At 54.9% G+C, this 19811-nt stretch overlaps 3 protein-coding genes across 9 annotated transcripts in view; 2 read left to right on the top strand and 1 right to left on the bottom strand.

Annotated features, from left to right (window-relative positions):
- The first annotated feature begins 58 nt into the window (after nt 1–58).
- On the top strand, nt 59–5213 carry RFXANK (regulatory factor X-associated ankyrin-containing protein). Of its 6 annotated transcripts, none has more exons than XM_014545737.1 (10): nt 59–111; nt 727–866; nt 1355–1568; nt 2218–2298; nt 2440–2547; nt 2690–2844; nt 3004–3129; nt 3536–3602; nt 3954–4034; nt 4989–5213. In XM_014545737.1, exons 3-10 carry the CDS (start codon nt 1382–1384, stop codon nt 5057–5059), a joined length of 876 nt encoding a protein of 291 aa, XP_014401223.1. In that variant the 5' UTR covers nt 59–111; nt 727–866; nt 1355–1381; the 3' UTR covers nt 5060–5213. The 6 variants fall into 6 exon arrangements, with proteins under 6 accessions (XP_014401223.1, XP_014401222.1, XP_005873875.1 ...); XM_014545736.1 differs by having other exon boundaries at nt 64–151; XM_005873813.2 differs by lacking the exon at nt 59–111 and having other exon boundaries at nt 158–866; nt 2440–2505; nt 2744–2844.
- On the bottom strand, nt 4722–6798 carry NR2C2AP (nuclear receptor 2C2-associated protein). Of its 2 annotated transcripts, none has more exons than XM_005873812.2 (5): nt 6373–6797; nt 6073–6163; nt 5766–5871; nt 5616–5683; nt 4722–5385 (listed from the first exon to the last, which is right to left on the bottom strand). In XM_005873812.2, exons 1-5 carry the CDS (start codon nt 6408–6410, stop codon nt 5269–5271), a joined length of 420 nt encoding a protein of 139 aa, XP_005873874.1. In that variant the 5' UTR covers nt 6411–6797; the 3' UTR covers nt 4722–5268. The 2 variants fall into 2 exon arrangements, with proteins under 2 accessions (XP_005873874.1, XP_014401227.1); XM_014545741.1 differs by having other exon boundaries at nt 5247–5385; nt 5766–5817; nt 6373–6798.
- Nucleotides 6799–12278: 5480 nt separating this feature from the next.
- Nucleotides 12279–19811, top strand: part of NCAN (neurocan) — a 25790-nt gene continuing 18257 nt past the window's right edge. Inside the window, exons 1-5 of the mRNA XM_014545800.1 lie at nt 12279–12410; nt 16434–16513; nt 17449–17862; nt 18978–19152; nt 19247–19442. Of these exons, the coding sequence (XP_014401286.1) occupies nt 16441–16513; nt 17449–17862; nt 18978–19152; nt 19247–19442 (858 nt within the window). The 5' untranslated portion in view covers nt 12279–12410; nt 16434–16440. The remainder of the gene's footprint in view (nt 12411–16433; nt 16514–17448; nt 17863–18977; nt 19153–19246; nt 19443–19811) is intronic.

Here is a 19811-nt window from a genome sequence, read left to right as displayed (position 1 = left end):
GACAGCTCCCTAAACCTTCCCCTGCGAAACCGCACTAGGCCCTGCCACTATTCCAGTACCCATTGCCTGCCCTCTCCGTTCCTCCATCTCTACCGAACCCGGAGAGGGGCCGTGAGTGAGAGACCGGGGAAGGGGCCACACCGGGAGGCAGGTGAGGAGGGGCTAGGACCCCATGCAGCTCCCGGAGGGACACCGTGGAAGGGAAGAACCCCTTTTCCAGGGGCGGATGAATTGGGGAGCGCTCTACACACCGCTCACTGCGGACCGTAGTAACGGCCTCTTTGCACCTCACTGCCATCAAATCCCTGCACATGCTCATGAGCCCCCACGACCCAGAGGGAGCACTGTTGTGGACGGGGACGACCATGGAGTCGCCCCTTTAAATCCTGGACGCCCCGCCTGCTCCCGCCCCCTTGCCCTCGAGGGAGAAAGCCCCGCCTTCCCGCCCCAAACTGGAGCCGATTGGCTTCTAACAGGCGCAATGAGATCCACCGAGCCCTCTGAGGCCCCGCCCACTTCTCTGACCCCGCGGGACTAGAAGGCACAGGAGCAATTGCACTGCTCGGACTCCAGCGGAAACCACGCCCCCTCCGATCCTTAAAGGGCCAGAAGCAGCTCCTACTGCTCCTGCCCTTCCGCACTTTTGGGGGGCAGGGTGCGCAGGCGCAGTGGGGGACCTCGGGTGGGGGTAGTGGTCGAGTATCAAGTTGCTCTCTGTCCCGGCAGAAGAAGCCAGAGCGCTGACCATCCAGGCTCCAGCTTGCTCCCCGCTACATCAATTGGAGGGGAAAAGTTTGTGAATTGGGCCTCCAAGTTTTGGGGGATCCGGGCTTGCGGCGAGGGGTGACAGAAAAGGTTCGTGGAAGGTGAGTGAACCTCCTGGATCGGCTTGGAGGGACGGGTGGGATGGAACCAATTAACATCTTTGTTGATCCCTCCGTCATTCCGGGGACCACCCTCCAAAAAAATAACCACAGCGAACATTTATGAAGCTCTGCCGGTTTCAGGCTCCCTGCTTAGCTATGTACAGATATGACTTCTTTTAGACCTCGTTTCCCCGTGTTATTAATGAAGATACAAGTTCAGAGTAGGTAAGGCATGTGCCCAAGTTCTCACAGCCTGTAAGTGGAAGGATTCCAACCCAGATAGTTGACCTCAGAGCCAGGACTTTTAAGCAGTGACTGTTGGATGTGTCCTGGTGGTGGTGGAGAGTGGGCCTGAAAAGGAATTGGACTGTGATTTAATTTCCCTGATGAGCCTGAGTTTATCCACCCTCACTGTGCAAGGCCAGTTATGCAGCTGGCACCTAACTTCATAAGAATTGTTCATAAGTCTTGTCATCTCCCCCCTTTAGGGGCCCCCATTAGCCCCCCCCCCCCCCATGGAGCTCACCCAGCCTTCAGAGGACCTCAGCCTGACCCAGCAGCCTCCCACCCCAGAATTTGGGGAACCTGAAGACCCCAGGGATGAGGCCCAGGACGGCTCAGACACAGTGGTGCTCAGTCTCTTCCCCTGCACCCCAGAGCCTGGGAATCCTGAACCAGATGCTGGCGCCTCTTCGCCTCAGGGTAGGTACTGACTGCCTCGGGGATGCAAGGACTGTGGAATGTCAGGCCCTAAATGGGGCCTCTGTTTTATGTCCCACCGCCTAGGGCACACATGTCTTCCTGCTCCACCCAGCAAGGGATTGCTTATTTGTTTTTATTATGGTAAAATCCACATAACATGGAAGTTACCATTTTAACCAGAATTGCATATAATTTAGTGGCAGTAAGTACATTCACAGTGATGGATAACCCCAACCTCTATCTGTAATTCTAGAACATTTCCATCACTAGAAGGACCTAGGTCATGACTTCCACACAGCAGCAGGACCCTAGAGCTGCCAGTCTCTCAGGAGACCGGATGGCCTTGCCCCATACCTTATTTCACATCTCTGATGACAGGCAGGGCCCAGGACCCCACTCAGGGTACTCCGAGAGCTGCCTTTTGTGATGAGCAACAATCTCCAAATTCTTCAGGTTTTCAGGAGATGACCCATTGGTGTCTATGGGACATCCCCAGATTGGCTAGTGGGTCCTATAGCTTCCAGCTTCTCAGGGCTCAGCTCCAGTAGCATTAGTGGAGTAGAAGAGAGAGTCATGCAGTGTCTTTGGTAGCTCTAAACCCCCAGGGTCTAGCTTGAAGCCCCAGGACCCTTCCTCTCTCTTCCACCAGGCAACTCCCTAAAGCACTCCACGACCCTCACCAACCGGCAGCGGGGGAATGAGGTCTCGGCCCTGCCAGCCACCCTGGACTGTGAGTGGCCCCTGTCCTTTTGGGGGGGGGGGGGCGGGAAATGGGGTGGCAGGGCTCAGAGGAGCAACTTGGGACAGAAGCTAAACTGAGGCACAGAGCAAGGATGGGACAGGTGAGGACACTGCCTCTCTCTGGCCCCAGCCCTGTCCATCCACCAGCTTGCAGCCCAGGGAGAGCTGAGCCAGCTGAAGGAGCATCTGAGGAAAGGTGTGTGTCTACACCCATGTGCTTGTCTGACCTCGTGTGCTGGTATGTGCATGTGTGCTGTTGTGACCTGTGAGTGTCCATGCGTGCCTGTGTCTATGTTTGTGTACAAGTGTGGCCACTTGTGTGTATCCACATGTGTCCCTCCACCTGACGCCAGCTGCCCACCTGATCCCCGCTCCCGCAGCTTTGGGGAGAGTGGGCAGGGGTGCAGCCCAGTGGTACCACCCCCTCCTGCCAGGCGACAACCTCATCAACAAGCCGGACGAGCGTGGCTTCACCCCCCTCATCTGGGCCTCAGCCTTCGGAGAGATAGAGACCGTCCGATTCTTGCTTGAGTGGGTGCGTCCCTGCCCAGCTGGGGACTTCCTGGGACTTGAGGGCGGCCAAGTCTCAGCTGAACCTGCCAGTGCCATGTCTTTAGATGTGGCTGCCATGGGGACCACCGGATTCCAGGGGATCTCCCACTCCTCCCATCACCATTCTCTCTGCTCCCCCCAGGGTGCCGACCCCCACATCCTGGCCAAGGAGCGGGAGAGCGCCCTGTCACTGGCCAGCACAGGTGGCTACACAGACATCGTGGGGCTGCTGCTCGAGCGTGATGTGGACATCAACATTTACGACTGGGTGAGGCACCACATGCCGGCCCTGGGCTCCTTGCAGGGTACCAGGCCTGCTCTGGATGCTAAGAACACAAGACAGACTCCTCCCCAAGCCTCACAGATCTCCTAGGTTTGGTGGGAAGGGAGGGAGGGAGGAGCCAATATAGAAACACTCAGCTGAGCTGTAGTGAATAATGCTATGATGGCAGTCGCATAGGCAGCTGGCGATCTGCACAGCCAAGGGCAGTCAGGGAGGGCTACCTGGAAGAGGGACATCGAAGCTGAGCCCCAAAGGAGGAGCTAGACCTGTCAGGTGACAAACAAGAGAAGGAACCAAAAAAAAAAAAAAGAAGGAACCACATTAAATTGGAGGGTGCTGGGTGGTGTGAGAATCCAGTAAAGGTAGTGCTGGTTGCCCCTGCCCCTGACAGAATGGAGGGACGCCACTGCTCTATGCCGTGCGAGGGAACCATGTGAAGTGCGTGGAGGCCTTGCTGGGTGAGTGGGAGTAGAGGCTGACCCTGGGAGCCCAAGAGCTCTAGCTGGCACTGCAGGAATCCCGAGGGCCAGGGAGGGGCCAGAGCGCTGCTTGAACAGATCTTGCCTGCTTTTCCCAAAGGACTGATCAGGGGGCAGGAGGTGGTGGGACACCACAGGGGTCTGGCCTCAGGGACCCTGGAGGTGGGAGTTCTGTTGGCCCCATTCTCAGGAGAGCTCAGTCTCTTGTCCAGGGCCACATGGGCAACCAACAGACCTGGGGCTTTGTCTTTGGGGGTCACTGGATCTCCAGAGTCCATGCCCCATTCTGGGCTCCCAGTCCTCCCCTGCAGCACCTGCTCTGCTTTGTAGCCCGAGGAGCTGACCTCACCACTGAAGCTGACTCTGGCTACACCCCAATGGATCTCGCTGTGGCTCTGGGATACCGGAAAGGTCAGCCTGAGACACATGGGGAAGTGCAGGGCGCTGTAGGTGGGGTGACCAGAGAGGGTACAGGGGCATACCTCCTGGATACTGGCAACAAGAGTGTTCACGTTAGCAAACATTGAGTGCCACTGTGTACCTGGCTTGGGCATGTGCTAGGCCTAGTTCTCAGGGGGCTCCCTATGATTTGGAGGTGGAGGTCAATGTGTGTCAGTGACTGAGGTCATGATGGAGGACACTCAGGCACTGAGAGGCCCAAAGGAGGCCCTGGCCCCACCTCAGGATGGATGGGGGCATCACAGTGGGCTTCCTGGGGACCAAGGGGGAAAGAGGATGGTCCAGGCTGGAGGAACATCTCATGCAGAGGCCTGGCAGGGTGAGGACACCCAGAGGGAGGGGGCCGGGTCACAGTGCACAGGGCCATGGAGGCCACTCTCTCTGAGGCAGGAAGTGGGTATAAGTAGAGACCCCAGTTTGACTCCTCACTTCTCCATTTGCTTCCCCACCCATGAACTGGGGTGATCCTAACAGAACCCCTGGGGTCATGGGGGGATTGATGGTTTGGGAAATATCCCCTCCTTTCTCCAAGGAGTCTTCCATTTGGGACAAATCAATCTTCATAGCCCTTCTTGTCCTTTCATACATATAACAATTCACCAATTTTGTTTTGCAAGGAATCTTTTTATAACTCTGAAATGCCTCCAAAAACATTTTTATAAACTTAGGGGAAACGGAGGTTCCTGGGACAGGGGGCTCAGTCTCCCCAGCTGTGTCCTGGGAGGGGTGTGGATTTATCTATGTACGAAATCCAAGTCCCAGTGCACGGAGGCCCCTGTTCGTCCCCAGAGGGAAGGGTGTAGTTCCCAAGGTAGTAACCCCCGGGGAAGGCAGGGTGCAGGTGGGCGTGTTTCTCTGCAGCCCCAGTTCCATTCATGGCCCACGTTTTCCTTGTCCTGTTTCCAGTGCAACAGGTGATCGAGAACCACATCCTCAAGCTCTTCCAGAATAACCTGGTGCCCGATGATCCTGAGTGAAGGCCACCCACCCCACAGGGACTCAGACTCTCAGGGAACAAAGCGGTCGACCCAGAGTTGGGGGAACCCAGAACTGGCTTCAAAGGCAGCTCCTGGACAGATGGTGGGAGGGATCCTTCCCAGCAGAAATCAATAAACCTGTGCAGAACTTGAAGGACTGTGCTGTGCTTCCATGAGGGTTTCCTGGAGGAGGAGGCTGCCCAGTGGCCTCACACCTTCTCCCCCAGCACTCGCAGGTGGTAGATGACCACTCGGCCAAAAAAATCAGTGAGGTCCTCAAATGTTACCTTCAGCTGGTCCACTTCAGCAGCCGGTACAGGAAAGGTGTGAGCATAGCAGTCAAGGGAAACGGCTTATCGTTTAACTGTCTGCAACCCCTACCCAGTCCCGGGTCAGACGTGCTGTAGGTCCCTGAGACTCACACAGAACAGATTACCATCAGCCCATTTCACAGATGAAGTAACGCAGGCCTAGAGGCCGGTTGCTGGAGGTCCCACATGGCCGGCAGCTTTCAGAGGCACAGACCACCCCCACCCCAGAGGCCCGGGTAGGATATCTGAATGGAGTTGTTGTCTTCAGGGTAGAAGTCCACAATCTTATTGAGAGCCTCACTCCTCTGAGAACCTGCAGCAGGGAGAGAGGCAGACTGTGAGGCCGGGGTGTCCCCTCCGACCCCTTCTCCCCCTCTTCCAGGGCTTCCCAGTACCTTCTAGGCAGCCCCGGCGACTGGAGAAACCCCCCTGGAACTGGATCTGCAGCTGGGAGACACGGATGCGCTGGGGAAACTCTAGTACCACCCACTGGGAGGGGCCCTGGAAGCAGACAGGGAAACTGAGGCCCAGTCCATTCAGGCTCAAAGCAGTGCTATTCTCTCTCTCTCTCTATTGGTGGGGGCAGGGTTCAGCACATGTTCCCTCCTGGCCAACCGGACTGAGCCCAACTGTGGTCCCTGGAGTTCTCAAGGCACCCTGGACCCCTGAATCTGGTTCACACAAGGGGTGACAGGAGCTCACCTGGTCCGAGTTCCAGCACGTCTCCTCGTCCTGGTCGAACAGGTGCTTCTTTCCAAACTGCCGGGTGTTGCGATTCAGAACCGAACTCACCCTGGAGGCATCAGAATCAGGGCGAGGAGAGGGGCTGGACCAAGCCCTGAGGGCCCGGCCCCCACCGTCCGCCCCTCCTCGCCACCGGCTTCACAAACCCCGTGCTCTATCCAAAGAGAGTTGCACCCCAAGCTGAGGAAGGGACCACTACCCGCCCCCCCCCCCCCCCCCCCCCCCCCCCCCCCCCCCACCCCCCCCCTCAGGCCTCACCTGCTCACGGTGTCTGCACAAACCAACGAGTGGGTCATTTTAGCTCCACAAGACCTCAGGGTTCAGAGTTGGGCTCGGCACGGGTTCGAATCCCGCGCCAGCGCAGCCACAACAGCGAGACAGTCCACGCCTCCGAGCTGGAACGTTCTCGCCTGCAGCACTGGACCGGAACCGGCACCACCCACCCTTCCCAGCCCTAAATGTCGCCTCGATCACCCCCTTGCCGAAAAAATTGGGGATTTTGCCAATGACTCGAGACCAGGGGTTTGTCCTGTGGGTTTGGGGGGCGGTCGCTCCGGCTTCGAGGCTCTGTTTCTTTGGGGAAAAAAAAGAACCAAAATCTGGACCCCGGAACCGCGCGGAGGCGGCGCAGAAGCAATGAGGCTTCGGCCCCGGCTCCGTCGTTCCCGGGGCGGGGTTTGACTTGAGCCCCGCCCCTGAGTGCCCGCCTCTTAAAGGGCTCGCGCCCAGTGATTGGGTTAAGGCGGGCACATAAAAACAACTGTATGTGGGACACTGTCCTTTGGTGCCCGCAGGTATAGAGCACTGGTTTTGGAAATCGAGATACTTCTTATAATGATGTGATTCTATCTGGGGAAGTCTGCCAAATCCATCTCCTAACTGCTAATGCAACCTGGAAACCCATGTACCTGACTGCCTCCCAGAAGCAAAGGAAGAGGTCATGATATTGCAGGTACAAGAAGTCTTCATCAGCCTCATGTGTCCTGGCTGAAACACAGGAGGCCGGGCCTTCAAGTCTGTCTTCCCAGTAAATGCTGCCTGGGACAGGCTTTTAGTAGGAGGGGGCATGTGAAGTGGGTTTTGAAGGATGAACAGGAGTTTGCCAAACCAAATTACACAAAGCCTCAGATACCAGGCTAAAGATCTGGTTCACTGATTCACTAAACAACTGCCACTCCCTACTGCCCACCCCTGTGTTGGATGATGCTAGGGACTGTAAGAGGCCTCAGTTCCATCCCTGCACTTGATGAGCCCCCAATCTGGGTAATACAGAGCTACACACACACACACACACACACACACACACACCCATAGGGCCAGGGCTGAGCCAGGGAGAGAGATAGTGCTGGGATAGCAGGGGTAGGAGAGCTTCCTGGGAGAGAGGGTATTGGGTGGGTAGGAATTCACCAGGGTGAGAAAAATCTGGGGGCTTGCGGTGGGGAGGTGTAGGGTCCAGGCAGGAAGAACAGTATAACCAAAGACCATGAATTTGAATAAAATATGTGGAGCCAGATCCTGCTGAGCTCAGAGCAGTCACAGAAGGTGTTTGAGAAAGGGCAGGACACCATCTGATCGGCATGAATGGAGGGTTCTGAGACAGACCAGCCATTGCCAGGAGGCTGTGGTTCCTGGCTTCCACTGAATAGTCTGGGGCCCAGCCCCTTTCTTCAAGGGCTGGGGGAATGGTCCTCCTGGCATCCTACTGGTGTCTGCCCACGCCTGCCCCAGGAGGGGGTGCTGGCTGGGAAACTGGGACACTAGTGGAAGGGCTGCCCCATCAGCCCTGCCTGCCAGGATCTCCTCCATTCAGTCATGATCTGGTGCCATCCAGACTTGGGTCTGCTGGTCTCAGGATCGGAGTTGGACGTGGCAAAAAAACACCTCCCCCAGAGGAAGTTAGGCAGAGCATGGACCTTGTAGGGTCCAGTTCAAATCCTGGCTGGGCCCCTCATAACTGGCTGTGTGATTGTGGACAAGCATGTGGACCTCTGAGCTGTCTCCTCACCTGTGAACTGGTGAGGAAATTCTATTTCTAGAACTGCTGGGGAATTTAGTAGGCTCTTTAGGATGACATATGACAACAGTGACCTTTGTTGAGAACTCATCCTGTATTTATTTATTTATTTTTAATATATTTTTATTGATTTCAGAGAGGAAGGGGGAGAGAGAGAAGAGAGAGAGAAAGGGAAGGAGGAAGGAAGGGAGGAGGAGAGGAAGGGAGGGAACGAGAGAGAGAGAGAGAGAGAGAGAGAGAGAGAGAGAGAAACATAAATGATGATAGAGAATCATTGATCAGCTGTCTCCTGCATGCCCCCTACTGGGGACCGAGCCCGCAACCCGGGCATATGCCCTTGACCAGAATCAAACCTGGGACCCTTCAGTCCACAGGCCAAAGCTCTATCCACTGAGCCAAACCAGCTAGAGCTCACCCTGTATTTAACTTGAAGCAACGTTTTATCTGCATTCACTGGCTCATTAAACCTGCTGTGCTAGTCCATGTCACCTACATTTTATAGCTGAGGGTACAGCCACTGGGGCCAAGGATATGCTTACCCCAGGGCCCTCCACACCACTCCTGGTCTTGGCATGGAGCTATCTTGCCCACTGGGTTGAAGCCAGCTCATACCCTCTTCCCACCTCCTCACCCCACTGGCGCCTGGGCATGAAAGAGCTTCCTGTTTCTCCAAGGAATTACCAGCTGTAAGCTCCCAGCAGGGCAGCCAAAACTGGTCCATTCATTTGCCCCAGTGAGGAGAGACTGGGCACTCCCTCCCCCCTCCCCCTAAGGGATGGAGCAGAGGGCACTCTAGAAGAACCAGGCACTGCAACTCTGCTTCACTGAGGGAAACGGAGGCACAGAAAAGCCCAGTCATTTGGCTAAGGTCACCCAGGGGAACCAGGATTCAAACCCTCGTCTGACTCCGGAGTTCCTTTCACTGGGCTGAGTTCTCTATTTTTTCAGGAGAAGAAATGGAGGCCCAGAGGGGGTCAGGGATTTGTTGAAGTCACACAGCAAGTATGGGTCCGCAGGGACTCTCTCTGGGAAGGCAGCCCCACCCCTGACAGAAAACAGGTCGCACTTCTCAAGAGTTTGTTATCCTTGAGCAGGGCAGGGAAAGGCCCTTAAATAGCTCTGAGCCTTGGTTTCCCCCTGGGGAATAGGTTGAATGGCTGTCCCAAGGCCCCAGCCTGGAGAGATTTGAGGGTGAGTGTGATGGGGTCCCTGGCCAGCAGCACCCTAGGGACAGGTCTGAGTCTGATTTATTCGCTGGGGTCTGCCTGGGGCCAGCAGGGCTGGCTCAGAATAGACAGATGCTCCCTCAGTGCCAGCTGAACTCGTCAATTCTGACAGGATGTGAGCCTGGGAGTCTGGGTAAGAGGGGGTAACGGTGGGAGTGGGAGGGATGGCTGGGTGTGAAGGGACTGAGCTGAGCTCATGTGGGAACACCCTGAGCCATGACTAGGGTGAGGTTGAGTGGCTTTGCTGAGTGTGGCCCTGGGAGGACTGTATGTCTCCATGTTGGTGACACGGTGCCAGGTGATCATGATTGGGTGCTGGCTGGCTGCAGGTGTGCCCACAGCTATAGACATGGCTGGGTGTGAACAACATGGGACAAAGTGAGCTGTCTGTGGCAGCCAGGAAGGCTGAGGTACAGAGGTGTGTGGACACAGTGGGTGTTGAACACATCGTATGCGGGAAACGTATTTATACGTTTTACGTTGACTGTAAGTAGTAGAGCCACCTGTTACTACCCGCATACAATGTTAAGTGTGAAGGGACTCTAGATGGGGCCAGACTCATAGCTGTGAGTCTGGCTGTGCAGCGGGCATGACTTGTGTATGGCACTGGGAGGTTGTGTGTGGCCTGTGTGACTTATATGTGGCCTTGTCAGGTGTGGTTGTCTATGAGCCCTCTGTGCAGTCACTGTGTGTCTGGGATGTGATTGTGTGTTTCGGTTGTTTGTGACACTGTATAGGATAGATGTGAATCTGGTTTCATGTGCCCTGTCTGTATGTCACCTTGGGTATGTTGAGAGGCACTTGGGGGACACTGTCCACCCCTGAGACCCAGATCTTTTGGAGGGTCCAGCCTGCTCTGGCCCACCAGCTTCCTCCTCTGCTCCCTCCACCCACTCACAGCAGCCCTTGGCCTGGGGCCCCAGTGTTGGGGGGGACCGAGAAGGCACTCTGGGCTGGGGGATGGCTCACTCAATCCCAGTGCAGGTCTATAAATAGAATAGCTCTTTCAGCCCAGCGGATTCCCAGGCAAGGTTGCCTCATTCAAGCCCCCGGCAACAGCCCACCCCTGGGCCCCTGGCCAGCCCCTCTAAGCTCAGCCCTGGCACCAGCCAGGGGGCCCATGAGGTGGGCAGAGGGGGAGGGAGTGGAGGAGTGGGAGAGTTAGAAGTGGGGGTAAGTTTGGCTCTGAGGCCACAGACCTGGGCTCCCATCTGACTCATACTGTGCAACCATAATCCTTCCCCCTGAACCTCAGTTTTCCCAGCTGGAAAGTGGGCAGCAGCATGATAGCAGCTGCCATCTTGTGTATTTACTTCCCATCTCATTCCCCTGGCAACCCTGTACAGTAAGGACTCTTAATTATCCCTGTTTTAGACAGGGAAGTTTTTCTAAGCTGAGGCATAGAAAAACGAAACGGCTGACCCAGAGTCACTCTGTTAGGACAAGTGAAGAGGGGTTTGAATGCAGAACTTGTGGAGACCAAGCTGCCTGCTCCCATGCAGATCACACAACCACACCCAGACCCCAGGCCCCCGCCGCACTCTGTCACACAAGCCTGCCACCTGCGGGCACATCAGCATGATCCCTGACCTCTGTGATGAGGAGTCAGACAGCAAATGACCATCCACCTCCAGCCTGGGGAATTGACACAAGAGGAAGCCTGGGCGATCTTGCCTCCCAGGGGTCTTCCCTCACCCTTCACGCATTCCCACCACCACTTTGGTAATTTAGCTGAAAACATCTGTTTGTCCCCCCACCAATCTGAGACCCACCCCCAGAGATATGAGAACACACGTACATAAACACAGACGCAGGACTCTTGGTGGACACACAGACCCTCTGTCCAGTGCAGTCCGTTGTCAGTCCTGAGAGACTAGGACCATGGGAAGGAAGGTAGGGGAAGGGGCTGACCTCTTTAAGTTTTTGTCCCCCTTCATTTCCATTTTTTTTTCATTGTGGCAAAATACATAGAACATAAAATTTACCATTTCAAAGTGTACAATTCAATGGCATTGAGCATATTCACATTATTATGCAGCCATCACCTCTGTCTAGTTCTAGAACATTTCATCATCCCAGAAGGAGACCCCGTACCCATTAGCAGTCACTACCCATCCCTCCTCCCCCAGCCCCCTGGTAACCACTAATCCACTTTCTGTCCCTGTGGATTTGCCTGTTCTGGACATGTCATATAAACAGGATCATAAAACATGTGATCTTTTGTATCTGACTTCTCTCACTCAGCATGTTTTCAAGGTTCACCCACATTGTAGCATGTGTCAGAGCTTCATCCCTTTTAATAGCTGAGTAATATTCCTCTGTGTAGATCTAGGCTTTTTGAGATTAGTATCTCCCTGCCCACGCCCATGCCCCCTGTGACAACAGTACCTGGTCCACAGCAGGTGCTCCATAACTGCTGATTGGACAAAGGAATGAATGAATGGTACGTTCTGGCTGGAGCTGGTAACAGCAGCTCTGGGTGCGACACACCTGAGATTCCACCTTGCGTGTCTCTATCAGCTGTGGAACCCAGGGATCTGCTTACTCTCTGAGTCTCAGCTTCCGCTCTTTAAATGGAGTAAAATAATAACTAATCAAAACTGCTTCAAGCGTGAGCCCTGGAGAGTCAGGCGGGCCAGGGTTAGAATCCCAGCTTGTCCTTCCCCTCCACGTGACCTTGGGAGTAACTTTTTGTCCCCGGGGCTCAGTTTCCCCATCTGTAAGATGGGACATGCCCACCTTGGAACTTCTGGAGACATTGAACTTGGCTCCTGGGGGGGAGTGAAGCGCGGTCTTCCCCAGGGTGGGGCAAGCAGTGGAAGGAATGGGGAGGGAGTTTTAGTCTGAGGGGGCTCCTCCCTCTCGCAGCCGGAGGCCTCGGGCTGGCAGGGGCGCATGCGCAGAACAGCCCCGCGGCCCCTTTATAAGCGCTGAGGCTGTGCTGGGGTGAGCGGAGCGCAGGGCGCAGGGGCTGGACCTGGCGCGTCTGAGCCAAGCTGAGCGTCCTTTGTGCCGGGCGGGCGGCCGCCCCGGGATGCATCCGAGCTAGGAGCCAGGTGGGGGTCCGTCGCAGGGAATGGGCTAGTTTGGGGGAGAGGTCCTCGGGATTGGGGAGGGAGCCTGGGATCGGAGAGACGCCCCCAGAATGGGGAGGGGGCTATGGAGAAGGGAGAAAGGGAGCCCTGGGTTGGGGAGGAAACCCAAACTGGGAGGGGGCTTGGGAATGTCAGAGGAACTGGGATTGGGGGGTAAGGTTGTCTAGGGAATACGGAACTGATCCCTTGGTGGGGAAGGGCCCTGGTTAGGGGTGGGTCTCAGAATTGGGGAGGGGACACTGGGAACCAAGGCCAGAGGAGGGACACCGAGTTTAGAGAGAAGAGGGGGACACCGAGAGGCTGTGTGGGGACTCTGAGACAGGGCAGCCCAGTGTCTGAGCTGAGACACCCCAGGATTTTAAGTGGGGATTCCCAATTTGCTGATGAATGAAGGGTGCCAGGCTGGACTGCAGCGGGAAGGGGCCCCATATCAGTCTTAGCCTGGTGGGAGGGTCTGCACTGAGACCAAGGGGAAGGGGTGCCCTGCAGTCTCCTATCCTTTTGGCCCATGTGCTATCAACACATCCTGACTCAGGGAGAAAGCTCTGGGGGCCCCATCCCAAGGTGGTCCCTGTTGTTCCCTCAGACCTGGAGTTGGGGTGCTGTCCCTCTCCCAGGGAGCAAATTGGGTTTCCCAGGTGAATACTGGATCAGAGCCCCCGAAAGTACAAGTTACGGACCACCAGGACCGGTGAGGGGCACCAGTTCCATGAGGGGCTGCCTCAAGCACCTCCATATCTGACGGTGTCCTCGCAGCCAGACACGGACCCTTGCCTCACCCTCCAGTTCCATCTGTTCATACAGTTGCATGTGGAGTCCTCGTTGGGTTTGGAGGCACAAATGCTAGGAAGTAGGGGGCTGGGACCCCAGCCCCAGCCTGGGCAGCAGCGACCCCCATCCCTGTGCACAGGGCTTTGTTCCTTTCAATAGCATTAATGGGAGACAGCCAGGCTGAGGAGAGGGTTGGCGCTGGGCCCCAGCGGGGGACTTGGGGGAAGGGCAGGGAAGAAGGGTGGGCAGACCATGGGACCCCAGAACCCAGCAGCCTTTCTTACTTCTGGGCATTCCTACATGTAAGATGACTCCCTAGGAGGTGGGGACTTTGTGTGTGACTACCCCCTGCTAGGAGAGGGTATGTACCCGGGAGGGGGGGCGGTCTGGGATCCTCTGTGAGTCTAATGTGACAGATTGTCTTTGTCAGGAAACTCGTGCCAGGGGCCACAATACCAGGTGGCAAAATGATGTGTGCCCATCAGTCACCAAAGCCACCGTTATCCAACCTGGGCTGTGCCAGGGGCTGGCATTGCCATGTGTGTGTGTGAGGCGCCGTGTCTAACGATGTGGCCTCAACAAGGGGTTTATGTGGGGAGCCTGAGAATGTGGGTGTGTGTCTTTGTGCAGAAGACGTCTGCCTGCCTTGTCAGTGCCCATATGGTCTCTCTTTGTTAATGTCATTGTGAATCTTTATGTGTGTGTGTGTGTGTGGCTCTCTCTCTCCTGGGCTCTGAGTCTGGGGTGTATGGCTGTGTTTGTGTCCCATGTGTACAACAGTGTTCCTCTCCATGTGATTGACAGTGCGGACCGGGGTGTGGGGGTTCGAGATGTGGTCTGTGTGCAGAATTGGAAAGGGGAGACACTGGCAGGGAGTTCGGTCCGGAAGGGGCAGCCTGGGGTGATTTATTGAGCTGGTTTCTTTTCTCCTCTGAGGCGTTCCATGCTCACACCTATGTACTCATATACTCCCTGACTCCCTTCCGAGGGGCATGCAGACCCACACATCCAGAGACCACAGGGTGTCCTCTATGCTCCACCCAATGCACAGAGCTGCTAGGGACCTGCGCACAAGTCCACATACTACAGGGCAAACCTCATGGATATCCTCACCTGGACACAGCACACCCAGGCACAAACACACACAAATGCCCACTGGCAAACTCACCCTCACTCAGTGTCTACTGAGACAGAAGGTGGTTGTGAGAAGGGATGGACACACACACACACACACACACACACACCCCTCTTCCTCCTGCCACCCCTCCTGCACACCCCTACTTGCATATGCATGAGGTTCATGTATTATTGATGAGGTGACAAGCCCCAGACAGTTTTGTAAATGCTCACCTCTGAAGGCCCTGGGAGAGATATTTTAAGAGAAATGGTGTGGGTGTGTGAGGGTGCAAGTAGAGGGAACTGAGTGTGTGTGGGAGGACATGTGTGTTGGGGGGAATGCACCTGAAACTGTGTCTGTCACCATGTTGGACCACCTCTGTATATTTGAGTATGTACATGAGACTTTGTGCACAAAACAACTGTTTTTTAATTCACCATTTCTAGGAATTCACATGTCTTAGCTCATTCTATCCTCACAGTAACTACCTGAGGTACATGCTGCATAACCCCCATTTTAAAAGTGGGGAAACTGAGGCACAGAGTGATAAAGCAGTCTGTGTAGGGTCATGTAACATGCAGAGAACAAAGGCAGGGCTTGAAGCCCTGTCATCTGGATATAGTATGAGCTCTTCACCATAGTGTGTGTGTGTGTGTGTGTGTGTGTGTGTGTGTGTGTGTGTGAGAGAGAGAGAGAGAGAAAGAGAGAATTCTCAGAACTAGCCCCCTCCTAAGACCCTCCTGGGACAAATGTATCCCAGAATCCTGCCCCACCCTCTAATACCCAGCCACAGGTCCCAATGCCTGGCCTCTCCCTTGCTGTGCAGCCCTAAGCAAACAGCTAGCCCTCTCTGAGCCCCATCGCAAGAAGACAAAGTGGGCATTGATGAGTTCAGCACCACGGACAGGTCCCGGTCCAGCCTCCCATCAGAGGCTTCTGGTAGCTGGGAAGGGCCTTCTGGAGGGGGCCAGCTCTCCCCCACAGTCCTCATCTGGACTCCATCCACTCTTCCCTTTCAGGGTTATTATTTTATTGGAGAGAGGTGCAAGGCTGGGTTTATAGGTGATGCTGTAACTCCCCATCTGCCCCCACCTCCTGAGCCCTGGCGAGTCTGTCCAGAGGGGCGTCCTTCCCGGGGTTTCCAGTCTCTGGAAGAATGTGAGGTCAGGGAGGCCACTGCTGTGTCCCAGTGCTTGGAATTGGCCTTGCTTACAGTTCACACTCAATAATTGTCCACTTTATGCCCACAGGCCACTACCCTGTAGAAAGCTAGACCCATGCGGGAGTCTTTGTGGACCTAGGAGGCATCTTTGCCAGGCAGTGTGAAATGAGGGGGAGGGGAGGGGAGGGGGGTTGGGCAGGGCAAGGCCCATCCTCCAGCTGAGACTTGGCAGGGCCTCAAAAATCCCCGAAACCAAGAATAGAATCTTGGCGACAATCAAATCCTGGAATTGAAGCTGAGAATCATGTCCTTCAGAAAACCCAGATTAAAGGCTGGCTTGGAGGCCAGCCTGTTGCCAGGACTGGGGACCCCAGGCAGACTGGGACTGGCTGCTGCCCTTTAGGGGCTCCCCTCCCCCCAAGTCTAAATGAGGAGGCCAACTTGAAAAATGGGATTTTGATCTTGCCTCTGTTAAGGTTAATGATGATAATAATAATAATAATAATAATAATAGCTGAAATTTACTCTTTCGTGCCAGGCAGTTCTAAGCATTTTAAATGTATTGACTCATCTATTCCTTTCAAGTACCTGATGATTTCCCCCATCTGACGTACGAAGAAACTGAGACACAGAGAAGCTAAATTATTTGCTCAAGGTCACACAGCAAGGAACAGACACAGAGACAGCTCCAGGTTCTGATTCACTCCAGCATCCATACTTCTGACCATGAGACATCACTGTTGGGATTCTGAAGTCAGCTGGTGCTGGGTTTGGATTCTGGCTCTGCCCTTGCTTGCTGCCTGTGCAACTTTGAATGACACACTGGCCTGTCTGAGTCCCAGTTTCCAGATCTGTAGAGGGGGGATGAGTTTTTCCATGCCAACTCTCTGGGGGGATTGTGTTCACCCCTCCCTCCCTCTCTTTCTTGATCCAGGTCCAGGATGGGGGCCATGCCTATCTGGGCCTCGGGCCTCCTGGTGCTCCAGATACTGCTCTTGGTGGACGGGGAACAGGGTGAGTTGGCCTGTGTGGTGGGAGAGGCTGGGGTTTGGACAAGATGGGGCAGCGCTTTTTAACTCAAGAGTCTTTTCCTGCTGGTTCCCTGGCTTAGTGTGGAGAATAAAACGAGAATAGATGAAAAAGGTCTTTGAACAGTCAAAAGCCAACAAGACACCTGAGAGGTTATTTTTAGTCATTGCCAGCAAAAGCTGGAGGTTCCTGCCTCTCACCATTTTGCTATGATGAGTTAAAGAGAGAGAGAGAGAGAGGAGGGGGAGGAAGGGAGGGAGAAAGGAAAAAGAGTAGAGAAGGGAGAGGGAATGGGGGAAGGAGGAAAGAGGAAGGAATGAGAATAGTGTGCACATTGATTAGTGATGTCTGTCATGGACAGGGCAGTAGAAATAAAGGTCTGTGTTCATCTCACTGGCATCTCCCCAGGGGTGGTCAAAAGCCCAGGCTTTAGAAATGCCTCCTGAATTGCTCTGTGGCCATAGGAAAGTACAATAATGTCTCTGAGCCTCAGTTTCCTCACACCCCCCCCCCAAAAAAAGAGGATGATGACATATGGCTACCTCTGCAGATAGTTATGATAATCAGATGGGCTGCTTGCTATCTATAAAGTGCCTGTTCCATAGAAGGTTCTCTGCTACACCATGTCTCTTCCAATGGCTACCTCTCCCTTAACTTCTGGGGAAACTGTGTCTCAGAGAAGCACAGTGACTTTCCCAAGGTCACACAGGGAGTCAGTGACACAGAGTCGCTGGCCTCAGGGACCTGGACTCTGAGTGGAGGCAGAATTACAAAGGGGTTTGACCCCATTCCTCCTCTGCTGCTCACAGATCGGGGTGCAGATCTCTCTGGCCTGTGTCTCCCTACCTATAAAGCGAGGGAAACAGTCTCTGCTGGTCCTTGCCTCTGAGTTAGGCCTCTCTCCCCCTTCCCCACCCCAGGCACACAGGACACGGCTGCTGTTGCCACGGCTGCTGCTGAGAAGGGGCTCCGCATGCAGAAGGTGGGGTCTGGTTCTGTGCGAGCTGCACTGGCGGAGTTGGTGGCCCTGCCCTGTTTCTTCACCCTGTGGCCACGGCCGAGTGCAGCTGGAGAAGCCCCTCGGATCAAGTGGACCAAGGTGCACACTGCATCAGGCCAATGGCAGGACTTGCCCATCCTGGTGGCCAAGAACAACGTGGTTAGAGTGGCCAAGGGTTGGCAGGGACGTGTGTCTCTGCCCGCCTACCCCCAGCACCGGGCCAACGGCACGCTGCTACTGGGGCCCCTGAGGGCCAGCGACTCCGGGCTGTACCGCTGCCAGGTGGTGAGAGGCATCGAGGATGAGCAGAACCTGGTATCCCTGGAGGTGACGGGTCAGTTGAGGGCAGGGGAAGGGTCAAGGCGGGAAGGGGAGGAGCTTAACCTGAAGGTCACCCAGTGAATATCACCTAAGAAATATTAATTGGGCACCTCCCACATGCCAGCCTGGTGCTAGGGACACTGTCATGACTGAGATGCAGCTGCCACCTTCTAGGGCAGTGATGGCGAACCTTTTGAGCTCGGCGTGTCAGCATTCTGAAAAACCCTAACTTAACTCTCTCTGCTGCCGTGTCACATATAGAAATTTTTTGATATTTGCAACCATAGTAAAACAAAGACTTATATTTTTGATATTTATTTTATATATTTAAATGCCATTTAACAAAGAAAAATCAACCAAAAAAATGAGTTCGCGTGTCACCTCTGACACGCGTGTCATAGGTTCGCCATCACTGTTCTAGGAGCTCCCAGTTTAATAAGATGGAGCAAAATGTTTCATTCCTATATCTGGCTCAACCATTTCTTTCATCCCTAAATCAGAATTTGAGTCACAGAAAGCCCGTTCAATAATGGGCTTCCCGTCCTGACTTACATGTCACCTCCTCCAGGAAGCCCTCCAAGCCTCCATGTCTAGGCTGGGCAATAACCACATTAGATCTTCCATTGCTGCCAGTGATTCCCCTATCAATGCATGTACTTAATTCCTAAATGGCAGGATCTCTCTTACTCTTCTTCATACCTCCTGTCACCTCCTGGGCCTAACCATGGGCATGAAGAATGCTATTGTTGGAGTCAGCTCTTCCAGGATATGAATTCTGGCTCTGCCTCAAACTGGCTGTGTGACCATGGCCATGTCACTGAACCTCTCTGAGCCTTAATTTCAATGAGATAATGCTTATAAATGCTTTTTACATAGTAAATATTTGACAAATTCTAGTGCTTTATGGCCATTGCTAACAGCTTCCTCATCTGTGAAATGGGGGCATATCAGTCTCATCCCCACCACTGCCCCTAGTGTCACATCTGGTGCTGAGTGAAGGGCAGTGTGGGGCAGCAGTTCTATTATTATCAGACTAACAGGGGGAGGGGGAGGGCATTCTGCAGAAGGAGGTGTGTTCTTAAAGATTTCAGAACAAATCGGCCCCCTATTCTGGATGTCCCTTCACAGGTGTTGTGTTTCACTACCGGGCAGCCCAGGATCGCTATGCACTGACCTTTGTCCAGGCCCAAGAGGCCTGTCGTCTCAGCTCAGCCACCATTGCAGCCCCACGGCACCTGCAGGCTGCCTTTGAGGATGGCTTTGACAACTGTGATGCGGGGTGGCTCTCTGACCGCACTGTTCGGTGAGGGGGTGCGCAGGGCGGGGAAATGGAGAGCTAGCCCCTGGGGAAAGATGGTTTTTGGGGGCCCCAGGAGCACACATCCTTGTCTTGTCAGGTATCCTATCACCCAGTCCCGTCCTGGTTGCTATGGTGACCGTAGCAGCCTTCCAGGGGTGAGGAGCTATGGGAGGCGCGACCCACAGGAACTCTATGATGTGTATTGCTTTGCCCGTGAGCTGGGGGGTAAGTCTGGGGCTGACAGGACCCTTCCCTTCCCTGAGCCCGTTACCTTCCCCAACCCCCATCCCTCCTAATCCTCATCCTTTAAACCTGCAGCCAAGACGTGGGCCCACCCCTGCCCTGAGCTTTCCTCCCCTCCCTGAGCCCCTCTCCTTCCCGGTGCCCCTTCCCTCGATCTGCGCCTCTTCCGTCTCTGAGGCCCCGAGCCTTTCCCCCTCACTACGCCCCTCTGCCCCTCTCCTCCTTCCTACCACCCCTTACCGAGCCCCTCCCTCTCTCTGAAGCCCGAACTGCCATATTTGTAAAAAAGAAGTTAAAGCGGCCTCTTATTTGGAGCGAGCCCCCCTTCCCGGGTGGGCTCCAGGTAGGGTCCCCTGGGCCCGCCTGACCTCTGCTCACTCCTTCCGGCGCCTGCCTTCCCACAGGCGAGGTCTTCTACG

The sequence above is a fragment of the Myotis brandtii genome, unplaced genomic scaffold (assembly GCF_000412655.1).
Source record: "Myotis brandtii unplaced genomic scaffold, ASM41265v1 scaffold421, whole genome shotgun sequence".
In the NCBI taxonomy this organism is placed as follows: domain Eukaryota; kingdom Metazoa; phylum Chordata; class Mammalia; order Chiroptera; family Vespertilionidae; genus Myotis; species Myotis brandtii.
The sequence above is the reverse complement of the archived record's forward strand: the minus strand, read 5'-3'. Positions and strand labels throughout refer to the sequence as shown.

Bases quoted from the DNA above. Each gene is read 5' to 3' on its own strand.
- RFXANK (XM_014545737.1), top strand. From the start codon at position 1,382: ATGGAGCTCACCCAGCCTTCAGAGGACCTCAGCCTGACCCAGCAGCCT. The intron at 2,299-2,439 runs GTGAGTGGCCCC...CTCTGGCCCCAG, and splicing joins CCTGCCAGCCACCCTGGACT to CCCTGTCCATCCACCAGCTT. The intron at 2,548-2,689 runs GTATGTGCATGT...CCGCTCCCGCAG, and splicing joins TTGTCTGACCTCGTGTGCTG to CTTTGGGGAGAGTGGGCAGG.
- NR2C2AP (XM_005873812.2), bottom strand. From the start codon at position 6,410: ATGACCCACTCGTTGGTTTGTGCAGACACCGTGAGCAG. The intron at 6,164-6,372 runs GTGAGGCCTGAG...TGATGCCTCCAG, and splicing joins TGTGCAGACACCGTGAGCAG to GGTGAGTTCGGTTCTGAATC. The intron at 5,386-5,615 runs ATATCCTACCCG...TGCTATGCTCAC, and splicing joins AAGACAACAACTCCATTCAG to ACCTTTCCTGTACCGGCTGC.